Genomic DNA, 12,112 nt, shown 5'->3' on the forward strand with positions numbered 1-12,112 from the left:
TATTCTGTAAATATGGCTTTACAAATTAAATAAATAACACTCAGGTTTGTACAGTTCATCGTTTGATATGGCACGTCATCTCAAACACCAAAGCAGTTCAGTGATTGTGCTTATACTCGACGCAAAAGTGGACTTTTGCTTTTTATTTATTTATTTTTTAAACTGTGCTTTTCTAAAAGAAATTCTAGCGAATGGTCACAGTGTCAGTACGATAGATAAGAAATATAACAAATGTCACTGAACCTTTGTGGAACTATGATAAGATGCCTTTCACCAATCGGTTCACACATACGCACAAATGTAAACACGCTCAAATTGTTAACACAATTTAAAGCAGGCACTCTGCCCTCGGGGACCTATGCGATTCATTGTATTTATTTGTTTCGATCAAATGTATTTCGACTGACTGTACTAAACGTGACACTAGTGACGCGTATTGAAAAGAAATACTACTGAGATTCACACCACAGGAGCACATCAACACGTCATTGTTCAAACAATACGTACTCTACTTTAAAATAGATTTCCAAGAAACTCTGACGCGTGCAGGACACAAAATTTTTTCACAAAATCCGCACCCACAATGTCCATCTATTACAATGAAAATTGAATGTAAAGCTCAAGTCATAAATACCAATGCGCACACAATTACTTTTCCCTCTGTGATGCTTTTAAATGAATTGGATCTAAAGTCATATAGCATAAAAATGTAAGAACTCTTTCTAAGGTCACGGGGTTACAGGAAGCAATAATGCAAGGTCGGCTCAGCAAAATAAGGATTACAGTACTGGATTTACAGAGAGAGAAAAAAAATACTTAGGTGGCAGAGGGAACATTTGTAAACATTTGTGAAAAGACATTGGGCTGTTTTAGAAGCCAGGCACGTGGCAGTAGGCCTCCAACGAGGACAGCAGGATGTAAATGAACCACATGGAGAGGAAGAGGAAGAAGGTGAGGAGCTTGGCTGTCCGTGGGCCCCCGAGCTCTCCGCCCGATATGCCGGGACGGCGGCGGTAGAGCAGCACCGCCACGCACAGCAGCGCCATGATGGTGAAGAGGGTGACAGAAAAGGCCAGGGAACCCGGCTGGACCTTGAAACTTTTGCCTTTGGACTTCCAGTAAACAGAGGCGATGGTCCACGCCACCCCGATGCCCAGGAACACGTTGACGGCGTTGCTGCCGGTCACGTTCCCGATGGATGCGTCAGCATATTGGTCCTGGATGGCCGCCACTTTACTGGCAAATGTGTCTGGAACACAAAATAAGAAGTGAGAGGATTAAAAAAAAATACAACTCAAGAAGTTTGCACAAAGATGAACCTTGAAGAGAACATTTTAATTGCTTGCTCGTTCATCAAGTCTGAATAGGCAGAGTGAAGATTTTTTTTTTTTTGGAGCTCCCTGTCATAAAATGTGTTGTTAAGCTAGGCTAAACGACTTAAAATAATGTTCTAAAATAATGGACTATTATATAATCTGGAGGGCACTCTACCCGAAAGGCTGATGGCACTTCTCTCCATTGCTACGTTTCATAAACCTCGCCCACACATGTAAAAAAAAAAAAAAAAAAGCACATTGTGACAGAAGATCTGTGCGTAAATCCTGAGCACTCAGCGCTTGCTCTAACTGTGAAAAAAAAAAAGATAAAACATAATGGCCAGTTCTCTTGCTGTTTATTGACAGTATGAGTCAAGCTAGTCCTCTTAGCAACAGTTATTTAGAAACAGTGAAGCAACACATGTAGACAGACACACTGCTCCCTTGAACACATTCTCTATCCTCTGTAAAAAAAAAAAAAAAAAAGAATAAAAATAACTGCTTCTTTCATAACGGCGTCAGTTGTTCCCTGGTGTGTGTTTGCATTACAATGCCCCCTGGTGGGCACACCGGAAGGAACAGATGAGTCCATTTATTTCACTGAGGAAATATGTTGAGTCTTTTGAATTATGTGTGGTCATGTAATAAATTAAACTCACAAGTCAAGGTACTTTTTGTGTAAAGCAAGCTCCTAAACTCATTTGAACCAAGTCCCTTGTTTTTTTTTTTTTTTATATCCAGCGAATAATGGTTGGGGTCAGCGAATAGGTGAGTTTGCAAATGTTTAAAATCACACAACGTTGCAGTCTCGCTGAGTGCATAAAGATGTTCTTTGATTCTCTCCATCAGGAAACATTTATGGGAGAGGAAAGTAGTTATTTCCGCCCACCCAAAGCAACTTGAGATATCCAAACAAATCAAAGTTTGATACAAAATGACTCAGCACAGAGGCAAGTTCTTATATACAGACAAGTGTGTTAAGACAGAGAGCGAGGCAAAGGTGAAAAAGTTCTCCGCCAAACAGCTGCTGCACTCAAGACCGACCATCAGACATAACAACATCAGACACTCACCTGGGACAGACGTGCCCAGGGCCACAAACACCACGGCGGTGACTGAGTCCTTCAGCCCCACCGTGCACCCGAAATGAGAGGCCAGGTCCCCGGTCACGGCTGTCAGGGCGCCAATTAAGGAGATGGACACAAAGAAGCAGGCCCAGCCGTTCCAGTACTCGGTGGGTGGGACGAAAGCAAACAGCACTTTCCAGAAAACGGTCAGAAAATGCATGATGTAATCAAAGCAGGAGGGCAAACGCTCTTCGCCGCTTTCTTCCTCGTCGTCATCACCTAGGGGAAAGGTGGAAAAGAATGGATGAAGGCCATCTACCTGAAATATTATATCAGCATTTTTGCCGACGGGAAAGCATTTAGTCATCTCGTTAGTTTGCGCAGGTGGAGCATTAAATAAAGCCATCATTGTGTGAGAGGGCCTCGAATAAAAGTAGAAAATGTTCTTTCTATTTATAAACCCTGCACGCAATCGGAAGTGAACTCAGGGTGAAAAAAAGTGGAAAGAGCAGGTTAAGAAGAAAATGAAACATCAAGCACGCAAGTCTTTTTTTTTTTTAGCGCTTATGTTATGCGCACGACTGCCGATGCTAAAAGGTCATGAAACCCAAAGAACGCTGCCCGAAAGGATGAGATTAAAAAAAAAAAAAAAAAAAAAGTTCACCACAGTGCAAACATTGCTATAAATATTTGATGGCCATTAATTGTAGAGAGTTGGCGGGTTCCGTTTTTAATGATGGGCCTCGTGCATTTTTAATCAAGTGTCTGTCTGGATTAGGAAAAAAATGCGAGAGATGAGTTGCAGGAAGGTAAAAAGTTTAAAAATAGCACTCACTTTGGGGTCAGAGTGGGGGTGAAAAAAATTGTTCTCAAATTGATTCCCAGCAAACATTTAGGGTCCCGGGGACGCCGCACAAAATGACTGCTAAGCAGCAGCAAGTGGCGAACAAAATCAAGCTCACGGCGATATCGACTTCCCGCAGGAGCACAGTGACGTGATGAGACGCTTGAAGACTCACCTGCGCTGACAGTGACAGCACTAACAAACTGTTCCCTCCAGCTGCTGCTCCCCACCACCAAAGCCAGGTTAGTCTTTTTAATCAGCTTGTCCACCGTGCTCTGCAAAAAACACGGCTCGATTGAATGAAGCCCTTCCCCGAGATCCACAGTGAGTCAACGTAATTGATTCAAAGGTCTTTTTTTTTTTCCACCAATGCAGAAATAAAATAAAATAAAAATGGAACCGGAAAATGAAGACTGAAAGGCACTATGAGGAATTACCTTAAATTCATAGGACTCCTCAATGACCACTTCCATGCTTGTATGTTCCCCCAGACAAGGGCAGCCCATCTTCGCCACGTCTTCAGGCCCTACCGCCGTCTTGTTATCATTATTATCTCCTGTAAATGTGAATAAGTGTCAGTCTGGTTACCTAGCTAGCCCCGCACTAGTGCTAATGAGGCAGATAATGACTCACAGGTCCCATTTTAGACCTTGACCGCGTCTAATGTGCGAGTTAAATCGTAAAGACATCATACCTACGTGGTGAGCATTTCAAACGAAAAGTACCTTCCCACACATGTCAATAAGGTGCGATAGAAAAAGGGAGAATTCGTCAGCGTGTGGAATGTGTCACTTGTTCTCACCGTGTCTCTGTCCCACTTCCAGTAAAATGGGCTCCTCCAAAATAATCATGAAAGTCTTGTTCTTCTCATACTCCTCATCGTCGATAATCTTCACGTTCAGCATCTTCCTGAAAGGTCAAAAAAGCCACGGGGATGACATCCATCAACGGATGAGTTCAATCATTTCAGAAATTGCAAGCATCTGGACAAGACCAATGCATTTGTTGGCTGGCTGCCCAAAAAACAGGAGGCTTCGAAGGCCAGCTTTAACTTTAGAATCCAAATACAAGCATTTGTAGTCAGAAGCGGCCCACACAATGAATCACGAAGAGCTGTTCGACAGTATGCGAAGATAGCAGCTCGCCAGTTGAACAAAATGCTGCTGAAAATCTTCGATGGAAAAAAAAAATATTTATAAAAAGAATAAAGCTGGGCGGCAGCATCAAGACTATTTCTCTTATCAATCGTGAATCCTGCATAAAACAACAGATTCCTATTTATTTTTAAGCATTTGTGAACTGAAACTGAATCCCATGTAATAATTTAATAACCGTTCAATTTAATTCAGCAAACTGTTTTGAAAATAATAACTGACGTCCAGGAGTTTTGGATTTTTGTGTTTGTGCTTTTTCTTTGTGGAGCTAAAATTCACCTTTTTCCTCATCACCAAGGTCAAATATTCTTTTCAATGATTACTAAATCCAAATGTCATGAAAATACATTTATAATAATAATTGTGAGGATAAGCGGTTAAGAAAACGAATGGATAATATGCTCTTTTTTTTCACCGTAAATCCACAAGGGGGCAGACTTTTCATCACCATACATTGGAGCCAATGATTTCAGATGCTTTTCGGGTAAAAAAAAAATAATAATAATGGAAAAAATCAAACAAGCCCTTCAGACATCTCCTGCTAGGCTACAGGACTATTTGAAGTTTCATTCGTGAAGCCGCACTGTCAAACTGTGACCGAGATTCCATATTTTTCTCCAGTCGCTCGCTTCCTTCTCCTGCAGAGACTTTCTCGATCTCTTTGCACCTCCCTAATGATATGTGGGTGGGTGGTTGGCTGCTTGTCTATTTCCAGGATGCAGCAACACGCAAGAAGCGCCTTTTGCTCACAGAAGAAAAGCAGATTTATTTTCAACGACAATGGGAGAGGGAAGGAGAACCCGCAGGCAACAAGGAGAAAGAACTCCGGTGCGTTATGTTGAGGACCATGCTGAAGAAGACAGTTGAGTGACGTGAAGCAACTCGTTTATGTAAGAAGAGCAACAGGAAGAAACTGTTGGTTGTCATTTCTATCTCAAAGAATGTCACACCCACAAAAAAAAAAGAAAAAAAGTTGAATGAATGCATTTCCCTGGTAATTAGACCAAACGTAATGTTGCGTATGCAAATGAGAAGGGACAAGTGATGCTGGAACGATTTCTTGAATATTAAAATTGGTTGTTAAATTCAAATTGCGTTCAGGGTGTCACTGAGAGCTGACATGAGCTTTAGGAATTTTTTTTTTTCTTTTTTTTTTTTTTTTGCAGTCTGCGGGTAACAGCGAACTCTCATTGCAGAGGTTCTTGTCAGATCCCGTCAAGACCGGAAGGACATAATACTTAGAACTGGATCTGTTGACAATTGGCTCAAACTCGTTTATAAGGACTTTTGCAAGTTGGACACTTTGAAAAGTCAGGCAGAAAAACAAGTCCCCAAAAAATGATGAAGCACTCAAACGCTTGCTGGCTCAACTGGCTTGGAACATTGCACGGGCTAAAAAGCCATACAATGAAGGGAAGTTCTTTTTAAAACGAATGCTATCAGACATCCAACAAAAAGAATTGCTTCGAGTGGCAACGATGGAATAAAAGCCATATTTGAAGAGGAATGCTCAAGGCAAGGCATGGCACAAGTCAAGCAACATGCATAGTAAGTAAAGAAATGATTGTTTTTCTTTGTGGACTTTGTTGAACTGAGTTTGTGTGTGTGTGTGTGTGTGTGAGAGTGCACACGATTGTTGAGAATGACTGGCCTGTAGTCTTAGTACTGTGTACTCAATTGAATTACCCGGTAAAAATATTGAGAGAGAAAAAAAAATGGGTCCAGTTTAGGTTTTCAATTCTTTCTCGATAAACATTACAAAAAAGGAGGCGCGAATTTAAAAAAAAAAAAAAATAATAATGAATAACTGCACTCCGGTGCTGAAAATGAACACTAAAGCGGCAGCACCAAGAAATAGGTTTCTCATATCCACGGGCAATATTAGGATCTTGACACATTTGGGATTTAGCCAGCAAATCAATCATTCAGAGTATAAATAAAGCCAGACGCAAGGCACTGAGCTTCCTCCTGATATATTGTCCTCTCACAACATCAAATCTAAAAAAGCGGAATTGTTCAAGATTAACATCCCTGTTTTTCTTTCTACCTTGAGGAAAACAGCTTTTAAATTTTACAACCAGATGCTTCTTGTTATATTTATTAGCTTGGTAACTCTTCCGGGAGCTCATGAACTTTTTCTTTTTTTTATTATTCATCTTAACTAAACAAGTCCTTGAATGACCATATGTGCTTCTTTTTTTCTTGAATGTGTTTTTTGAAAGTGCTTGAAATATATCAGCATGCTGCTTTTATCCACATGTGTCACAAACTTGGCAATGTTTATTGATTGGAAGCAACATTAAGCCAGAGGAGTTAAGAACACCAGCTATTGATTTCGCTTTCCACACTCTTCCACTCACCGAGCTTTTTATTTGAGCTTATGTAACCGGCCCTGTTATCCGCTTTGGCCTCAACTGGTGTGTTGCGGCACACGTAGCGAGGCGCAAACAAAAAACGGATGCACAAAGACAAAGCTTCAAATCCTCCACAAACAAAGCATGTTCAGATGATTTGCTTTGGCTCAGAGGCTCGTCTTGAACGCCGCCGCAGAATTGTTCATTTCGAAATGCTTTTTGTGACACATATGTGGACAGATTCATTTGGATGGGTGAGAGTGTGTCGTCGCGCTTGAAGGATGAACATTATGAGCAACCAGTAGAAGAAGAAAAAAAAAAAAAGGAGGACACACAGTACTGCTCACTCCTTGGCCATCTTATTAGGTACATCTGATTGATGATTTTGTACGGCAGTCAAACGGAGCTTAATTAATATGGAAGAAATTGGTCTTTTTCATCCTCTCGGAGGCTGAGAGAAATCATTAGTGTTGTTTTTTTTCTCGTTGTCTTCTAAGCAAGACGTGTTGTGGTAATAATCTAATGAACACTAAGCATCGGCCGGTCCTCCGACGCAAATACAAAATGTTCCTTTGTTGTGCGCTATTGGCTCATTAAGCCCAGCTCCTGCAGTATGTGAAGATCATTAGGGAGCCCGGTGAATCTCGTTCAACTTGCTGTAATTGCTCCGGAAAATCTTTTTCAGTAAGCCCTTGGAGTAACATTTAGGATGATGCAGCTTTTATGAAACATTCCAAAATGCACCAGCAATGTTGGAGAAGGAGAAAAATGGGGAGATGTAAGTTCTTTGTGTATTCACCTGCCGAGTCTTTTTTTTTTTTTTTTTCCCTCCCTGCCTCCCTCGGTGCGCTCAGCCGACCCACACAATACTCCCACTCACTAACCCTGCAATCCTGCTTGCACAGACACATTTATTTGACAGGTTTTAGTCAGTGTTTCTCCCGCTGTGGAAATGCTCCTCTTAATCATTTCACAGCAGAAAGCAAACATTCGGCATCTGCTTCCATCAGCTCCGTAAATTTGCTGATTTAAAATGATCTGGTAAGCGCACTTTAATGGCTGCTTTCCTTTTCTGTCTTCCTCCTGCCGTTTTTTTCTTTCCCCCCCTCATTGGTGATTTCAGCTTCCAAGTCACTAACGTGATCAAAATGGAGTCAACCCACTTGCTGATGACATCATTGATAGAATACAAATATGCTATGCTATCAGCTATGTTCGCTGACAAGTTCATAAATCAATCAAGGTGACTAAGAGTCATAAAATAGATTGGATCACTCACATGGTCTCATCGTTCTGAAACTCCAGCTTGCCGGATACTTCTTCGTAGTCCTCGCCAGCCTTGGCCGTGCCCTCCACGGTGTGGTAAGGCACAGCCACTTTGCCCCTGGCGCCGGAGGTCCGGTGAACTTTGACCTGCATGTTTCCCACGCTCTCGCTGACCCTGGTGCACTTGCTCTCGAAGGTGAAGATGCCGGCGTGATCGTCGTCGTAGATGGTGACCGTCGCCGTGTCGGCGTTACCCAGCGCGGCTTTTGGCGGGACGTGTGAGGAAATGCCCGCCATGCTGTTGCTGGTGGAGATGGAACGGGGATCCAAGATGGAGACCTCGGCTCGGTGCACGATGCGGGGGTTGCTGAGGCGCACGTAGAAGTGTTCGTCTTCTTCAAAAATGTCATCGTCGATCACGCCCACGGTGAACTCTTTGGTGGTCTCGCCGGGCTTGAAGACCAAAGTGCCCTCGGCGAACTCGTAGTCTGATCCGGCGTTGGCGGTGCCATCTTCTGTGCGGTAGTCAACCTATCGAGGAGAAAATAAAAGCGCGGATTGACCTTCTGGTGGCTGAAATGATTCATTATTTTCTTCTCACCTTCACCGTGCAGCCGGCTTCTCCTCCGTGCCGGCTGACCGAGAGCTTCAAGGAGCCGCAGTTCTCAAAGCACTGGTAATGGGAGGGGTCAAACTGCAGGTAGATAGTGTTGGGGTCTTCTTCTTGTCCACTGGCCTCATGACAGCTCACCACCTTCCTGGCTTGGTCGGCAGCGTGCTTTTTCAGAATGTTCCCGGCTCCGATCATCATCCGCGTGGCTTGGATACGGTAGAAGGCTCGGCTCTTCTGTTGTTGGACCAAGACTTGGTAGTTGGCCATTTCGATCAGCTGCTCCATATCCTTCTCTGGATGCCTCTGCTTGAGGTCCTTCAGAGTGCGAGCCATATCTCTTCTCGCTTCCTCTTCTTGGTCCTGCTCGGGATTCATCCCTCCACCTTCCTCCACCCCCTCCAGCATCCCATCCAGAGCCTCTTTGGGGTTTCCGTGGGAGTTGACCCCTTGACCGTCCATCTCCAAGTCGGTTTTGGTAAACATGGCTTCCCCTTCCGTTTCGATGATGATACCTCGAGTCTTGTCGGCGCGGTAGCGTTTGTGGACGTACTTGTAGAAGAGCAGACGGCGATCGGCGATCCAAGCTTGCAGCACGCAGAGTGGGAAGAAGAGAAAAGTGAGGACCGCCTCCCAAACCTCCACCTCGCCGGGGGAGAAGACCGACAGGATGAGGTACAGCCAGATGTAGGCAAAAATGCTCCAGGCGCCAGTGACGAAAAAAACCCTCAGGTGCTTGATTTTGCGGGTCTCGTTTTCTGGCACCACGTAAACGCAGATGGCTATTATGATGAACATGTTGAACGCGGCGCTGCCCACGATGGTGCTCGGTCCCAGCGAGCCCGATTCGAAATTATGCCCCACCACCTCGATGACGGACAGAAGGATCTCCGGGGCCGACGACCCTAGAGCCATCAAGGTCAAGTTGGACACGGTCTCGTTCCAAATGCGTACGGTGGTGGTGGTGGTCTCGCCGTTGGGCTTCTTGATGGTGATTTCTTTTTCCTGAGAGGTGATGACCTCAATGGATGACATGAAGCGATCGGCGATGATGGACATGCCCAGGAACATGTAGATGAGAGCCGCAAAGTAAACAATGGCTCGAGCCACTTTATCACCCACCACGGGGTTCTGAGGATTCCACATGGGCAGCACCACCCCATCGGAGCAGTTATCTTCACTGGTGCAGTTGCCCCGAGAGCTTCCCGGATCTTCATGACTGGAGCTGCCTCGAGATACGTGGGTGACTCCCGGGAGCAGCAGGAGGAGGACCGAGATGTAGACACAAGATGGAGTCGGCTTTTGCAGAAACATGGCCGCCGTTTACTCTTCTAATTCATGGACCTCTGCAAGAAGAAAAGGGGCAAAGATACATTTGGATGGAAGATTGTAATTCGAGCACTTGTGCTCTTTTGGATGCAAACGATAGCTCGGAAAAGCAGAAATATTGGCAAGTATTAATCGTTGAGTCATTGGCGTTAGCCTGCCCCGCTCCCACACAATGTGATAATTTTGCGCGAAAAAGCGCCCGGTGGAAACGTTCACCTTTGCACCCGCATTACGAAGAGGGAAAGTGACTCAGTCGCGTCGAGTTGGATGGGATGCTAAAAATAAACCTCGGGTGTAGAATAAGAAAGAATAGACTTCCGATGTGATTGTGAACATGCTTTGGCTCTTTTTCCATAAAGACGCAGTCAAATATAATCGGAGCTATATAGATATATTTTTTGTAATTTTCCTCCACTTGTTTCATAACGATTTGGGAAAGATTGATGTGCCATTTAATGCATTTTTTAAGACCTCAGTAACCTAATTTTATGGCTTTGCTGTGCCACCATTTTAAAACTATAAATACACCGCTGAATGAGAACATTTCAGCCTTGGGGGGGGGGAATTGGCTCCGAACAAACATAATTGTACTAGATTATGTGTTTGGGGAAAAAAGTCTTTGACGGGCGTCTTTACGAAAGCCATTTAAAGAACATCTGAGGGAAAAGTTCTTCACGGTGTTTTTCTTAGCAGCCGTTTGAACAGCTCGGGTGAATAATTCAGAGTGGAGAGCCCATGGAAGTCGGAGGCTCCACATCAGCGTCAATATGAACACTGAGCGAAAACAGCACACGGGGGAAGGTGTAATCTAATGCGCCTGATCAAAATTTTAAGAGCGTTTCAAAAATAGGTTGGCTGCTTACATCGGAGATGATGTGACAACGTTTAACGCTCTCATTGACATGCAGCAAGGGAAACGCTTGCAAATCTTCACTCTGACCTAGCAGCTCACGGTCACCGTGAAGGTGAAGCCGAGACGTACGTTATTTTTTCGTTTTTTTCCGAGACACCTCCGATAGATGAGAAACAGATTGCGCAGGAGCAGCAACATGACTGCCATGGCACCGTTGCTCAGATGGTGTAACACATCAGCACCACGGACAGCGACTGTTGAAAAAACGCCCGAGGATGTCTTCCAGCGTGTCATCTCGACTCTTGGAAAATCCCGTACAGACGATTTAATGCTTCAAAGGCTTTAAGATTAATCATCCTGAAGACGAAACAAGAAGGGATGCTCCTTTTGGAAGGGAACTCAGCCCTGCCAATTTAAGTCTTGGATTTTTGTTGTTCCACTAATCTGATCAAATTGAATGCAATTTCTTCTGCACAAATGTTGAGTGGGTGCTGTTTCTATGGAAATAGGAAGCTTACCAAGTGGTGGGATTACGGGAGGAGAAATGTTTCTCTTGTTTAGCACACCTTTGCCAACAACGGCGAGTACAATGACTTGTTATTTCAGGTGTTGACTTTTTCCTCAACTCGCGATTCTGTCCAAAGAGTATTTATTTATTTATTTATTTATTTATTTATTTATTTATTTATTTATTTATTTATTTATTTATTTATTTATTTATTTATTTATTTATTTATTTATTTATTTATTTATTTATAAGCCTACACACAGTATGTAATGGCTTCAATTTGAATTGTTTACCTATGCTAAAAATCTATTCAATTATTATGGATGATTAAATACTTGATTACATAATTACTATCATTATTCTTAGGTGTCATTTGTTGTTTATTATCTTAAAGACCACTGTTTAAGGAATTTAATGTGAGCCAATTATCGTAAAAATCCAACGTGGCAAAACAGCTTATAGGATGGAAGATGCAGCAGTTGGGCAAAGACTGGAAGTTGTCAAACATGAATTGTCTATATTTAACATCTGGAAAAAACATTGAGACTCACCTTGCAAGTTGTTGAGTGCGCTTGGTGTTTGAAGGAGAAAGCGTCAGAAGTGGAAAGTACTTTGCATTTCTCTGTGCAGGAGGGGGGGGAAAAAAACATTTAGATCAAATGTTTTTCAACACTATCAAAGCAGACAAGAAGGGCTTCCCCGTGAAGGCATTTTCCAAATCATGTTTAGAAAGAAATACCGAATGGACTTCACTGGAGAAAATTGAAGAGAGAGAAAAAAAAGGGTGAAATCTAATTATGACAACATGGCA

At 43.2% G+C, this 12,112-nt stretch overlaps 2 protein-coding genes across 2 annotated transcripts in view; one reads left to right on the plus strand and one right to left on the minus strand.

The window, feature by feature from the left end:
* slc8a4a (solute carrier family 8 member 4a) lies at positions 1-9,953 on the minus strand. Its single transcript, XM_061299670.1, has 7 exons — positions 8,603-9,953; positions 8,015-8,532; positions 4,030-4,136; positions 3,665-3,783; positions 3,403-3,502; positions 2,390-2,662; positions 1-1,249 (listed from the first exon to the last, which is right to left on the minus strand). Exons 1-7 carry the CDS (start codon positions 9,923-9,925, stop codon positions 870-872), a joined length of 2,820 nt encoding a protein of 939 aa, XP_061155654.1. The 5' UTR covers positions 9,926-9,953; the 3' UTR covers positions 1-869.
* Positions 5,102-12,112, plus strand: part of cnih2 (cornichon family AMPA receptor auxiliary protein 2) — an 18,215-nt gene continuing 11,204 nt past the window's right edge. Inside the window, exon 1 of the mRNA XM_061299664.1 lies at positions 5,102-5,929. The gene's annotated coding sequence lies outside the window, so the exon portion shown is untranslated. The remainder of the gene's footprint in view (positions 5,930-12,112) is intronic.

Source organism: Syngnathus typhle, linkage group LG15, assembly GCF_033458585.1.
Source record: "Syngnathus typhle isolate RoL2023-S1 ecotype Sweden linkage group LG15, RoL_Styp_1.0, whole genome shotgun sequence".
NCBI classification, from domain to species: Eukaryota; Metazoa; Chordata; class Actinopteri; order Syngnathiformes; family Syngnathidae; genus Syngnathus; species Syngnathus typhle.

Excerpts from the sequence above, each read along its gene's own strand:
- slc8a4a (XM_061299670.1), bottom strand. The coding sequence starts at position 9,925 with ATGTTTCTGCAAAAGCCGACTCCATCTTGTGTCTACATCTCGGTCCTC. Across the intron at positions 4,137-8,014 it reads TTTCAGAACGATGAGACCAT|GAAGATGCTGAACGTGAAGA; the intron begins GTGAGTGATCCA and ends TTGACCTTTCAG. Across the intron at positions 2,663-3,402 it reads TGCTGTCACTGTCAGCGCAG|GTGATGACGACGAGGAAGAA; the intron begins GTGAGTCTTCAA and ends CCTTTCCCCTAG.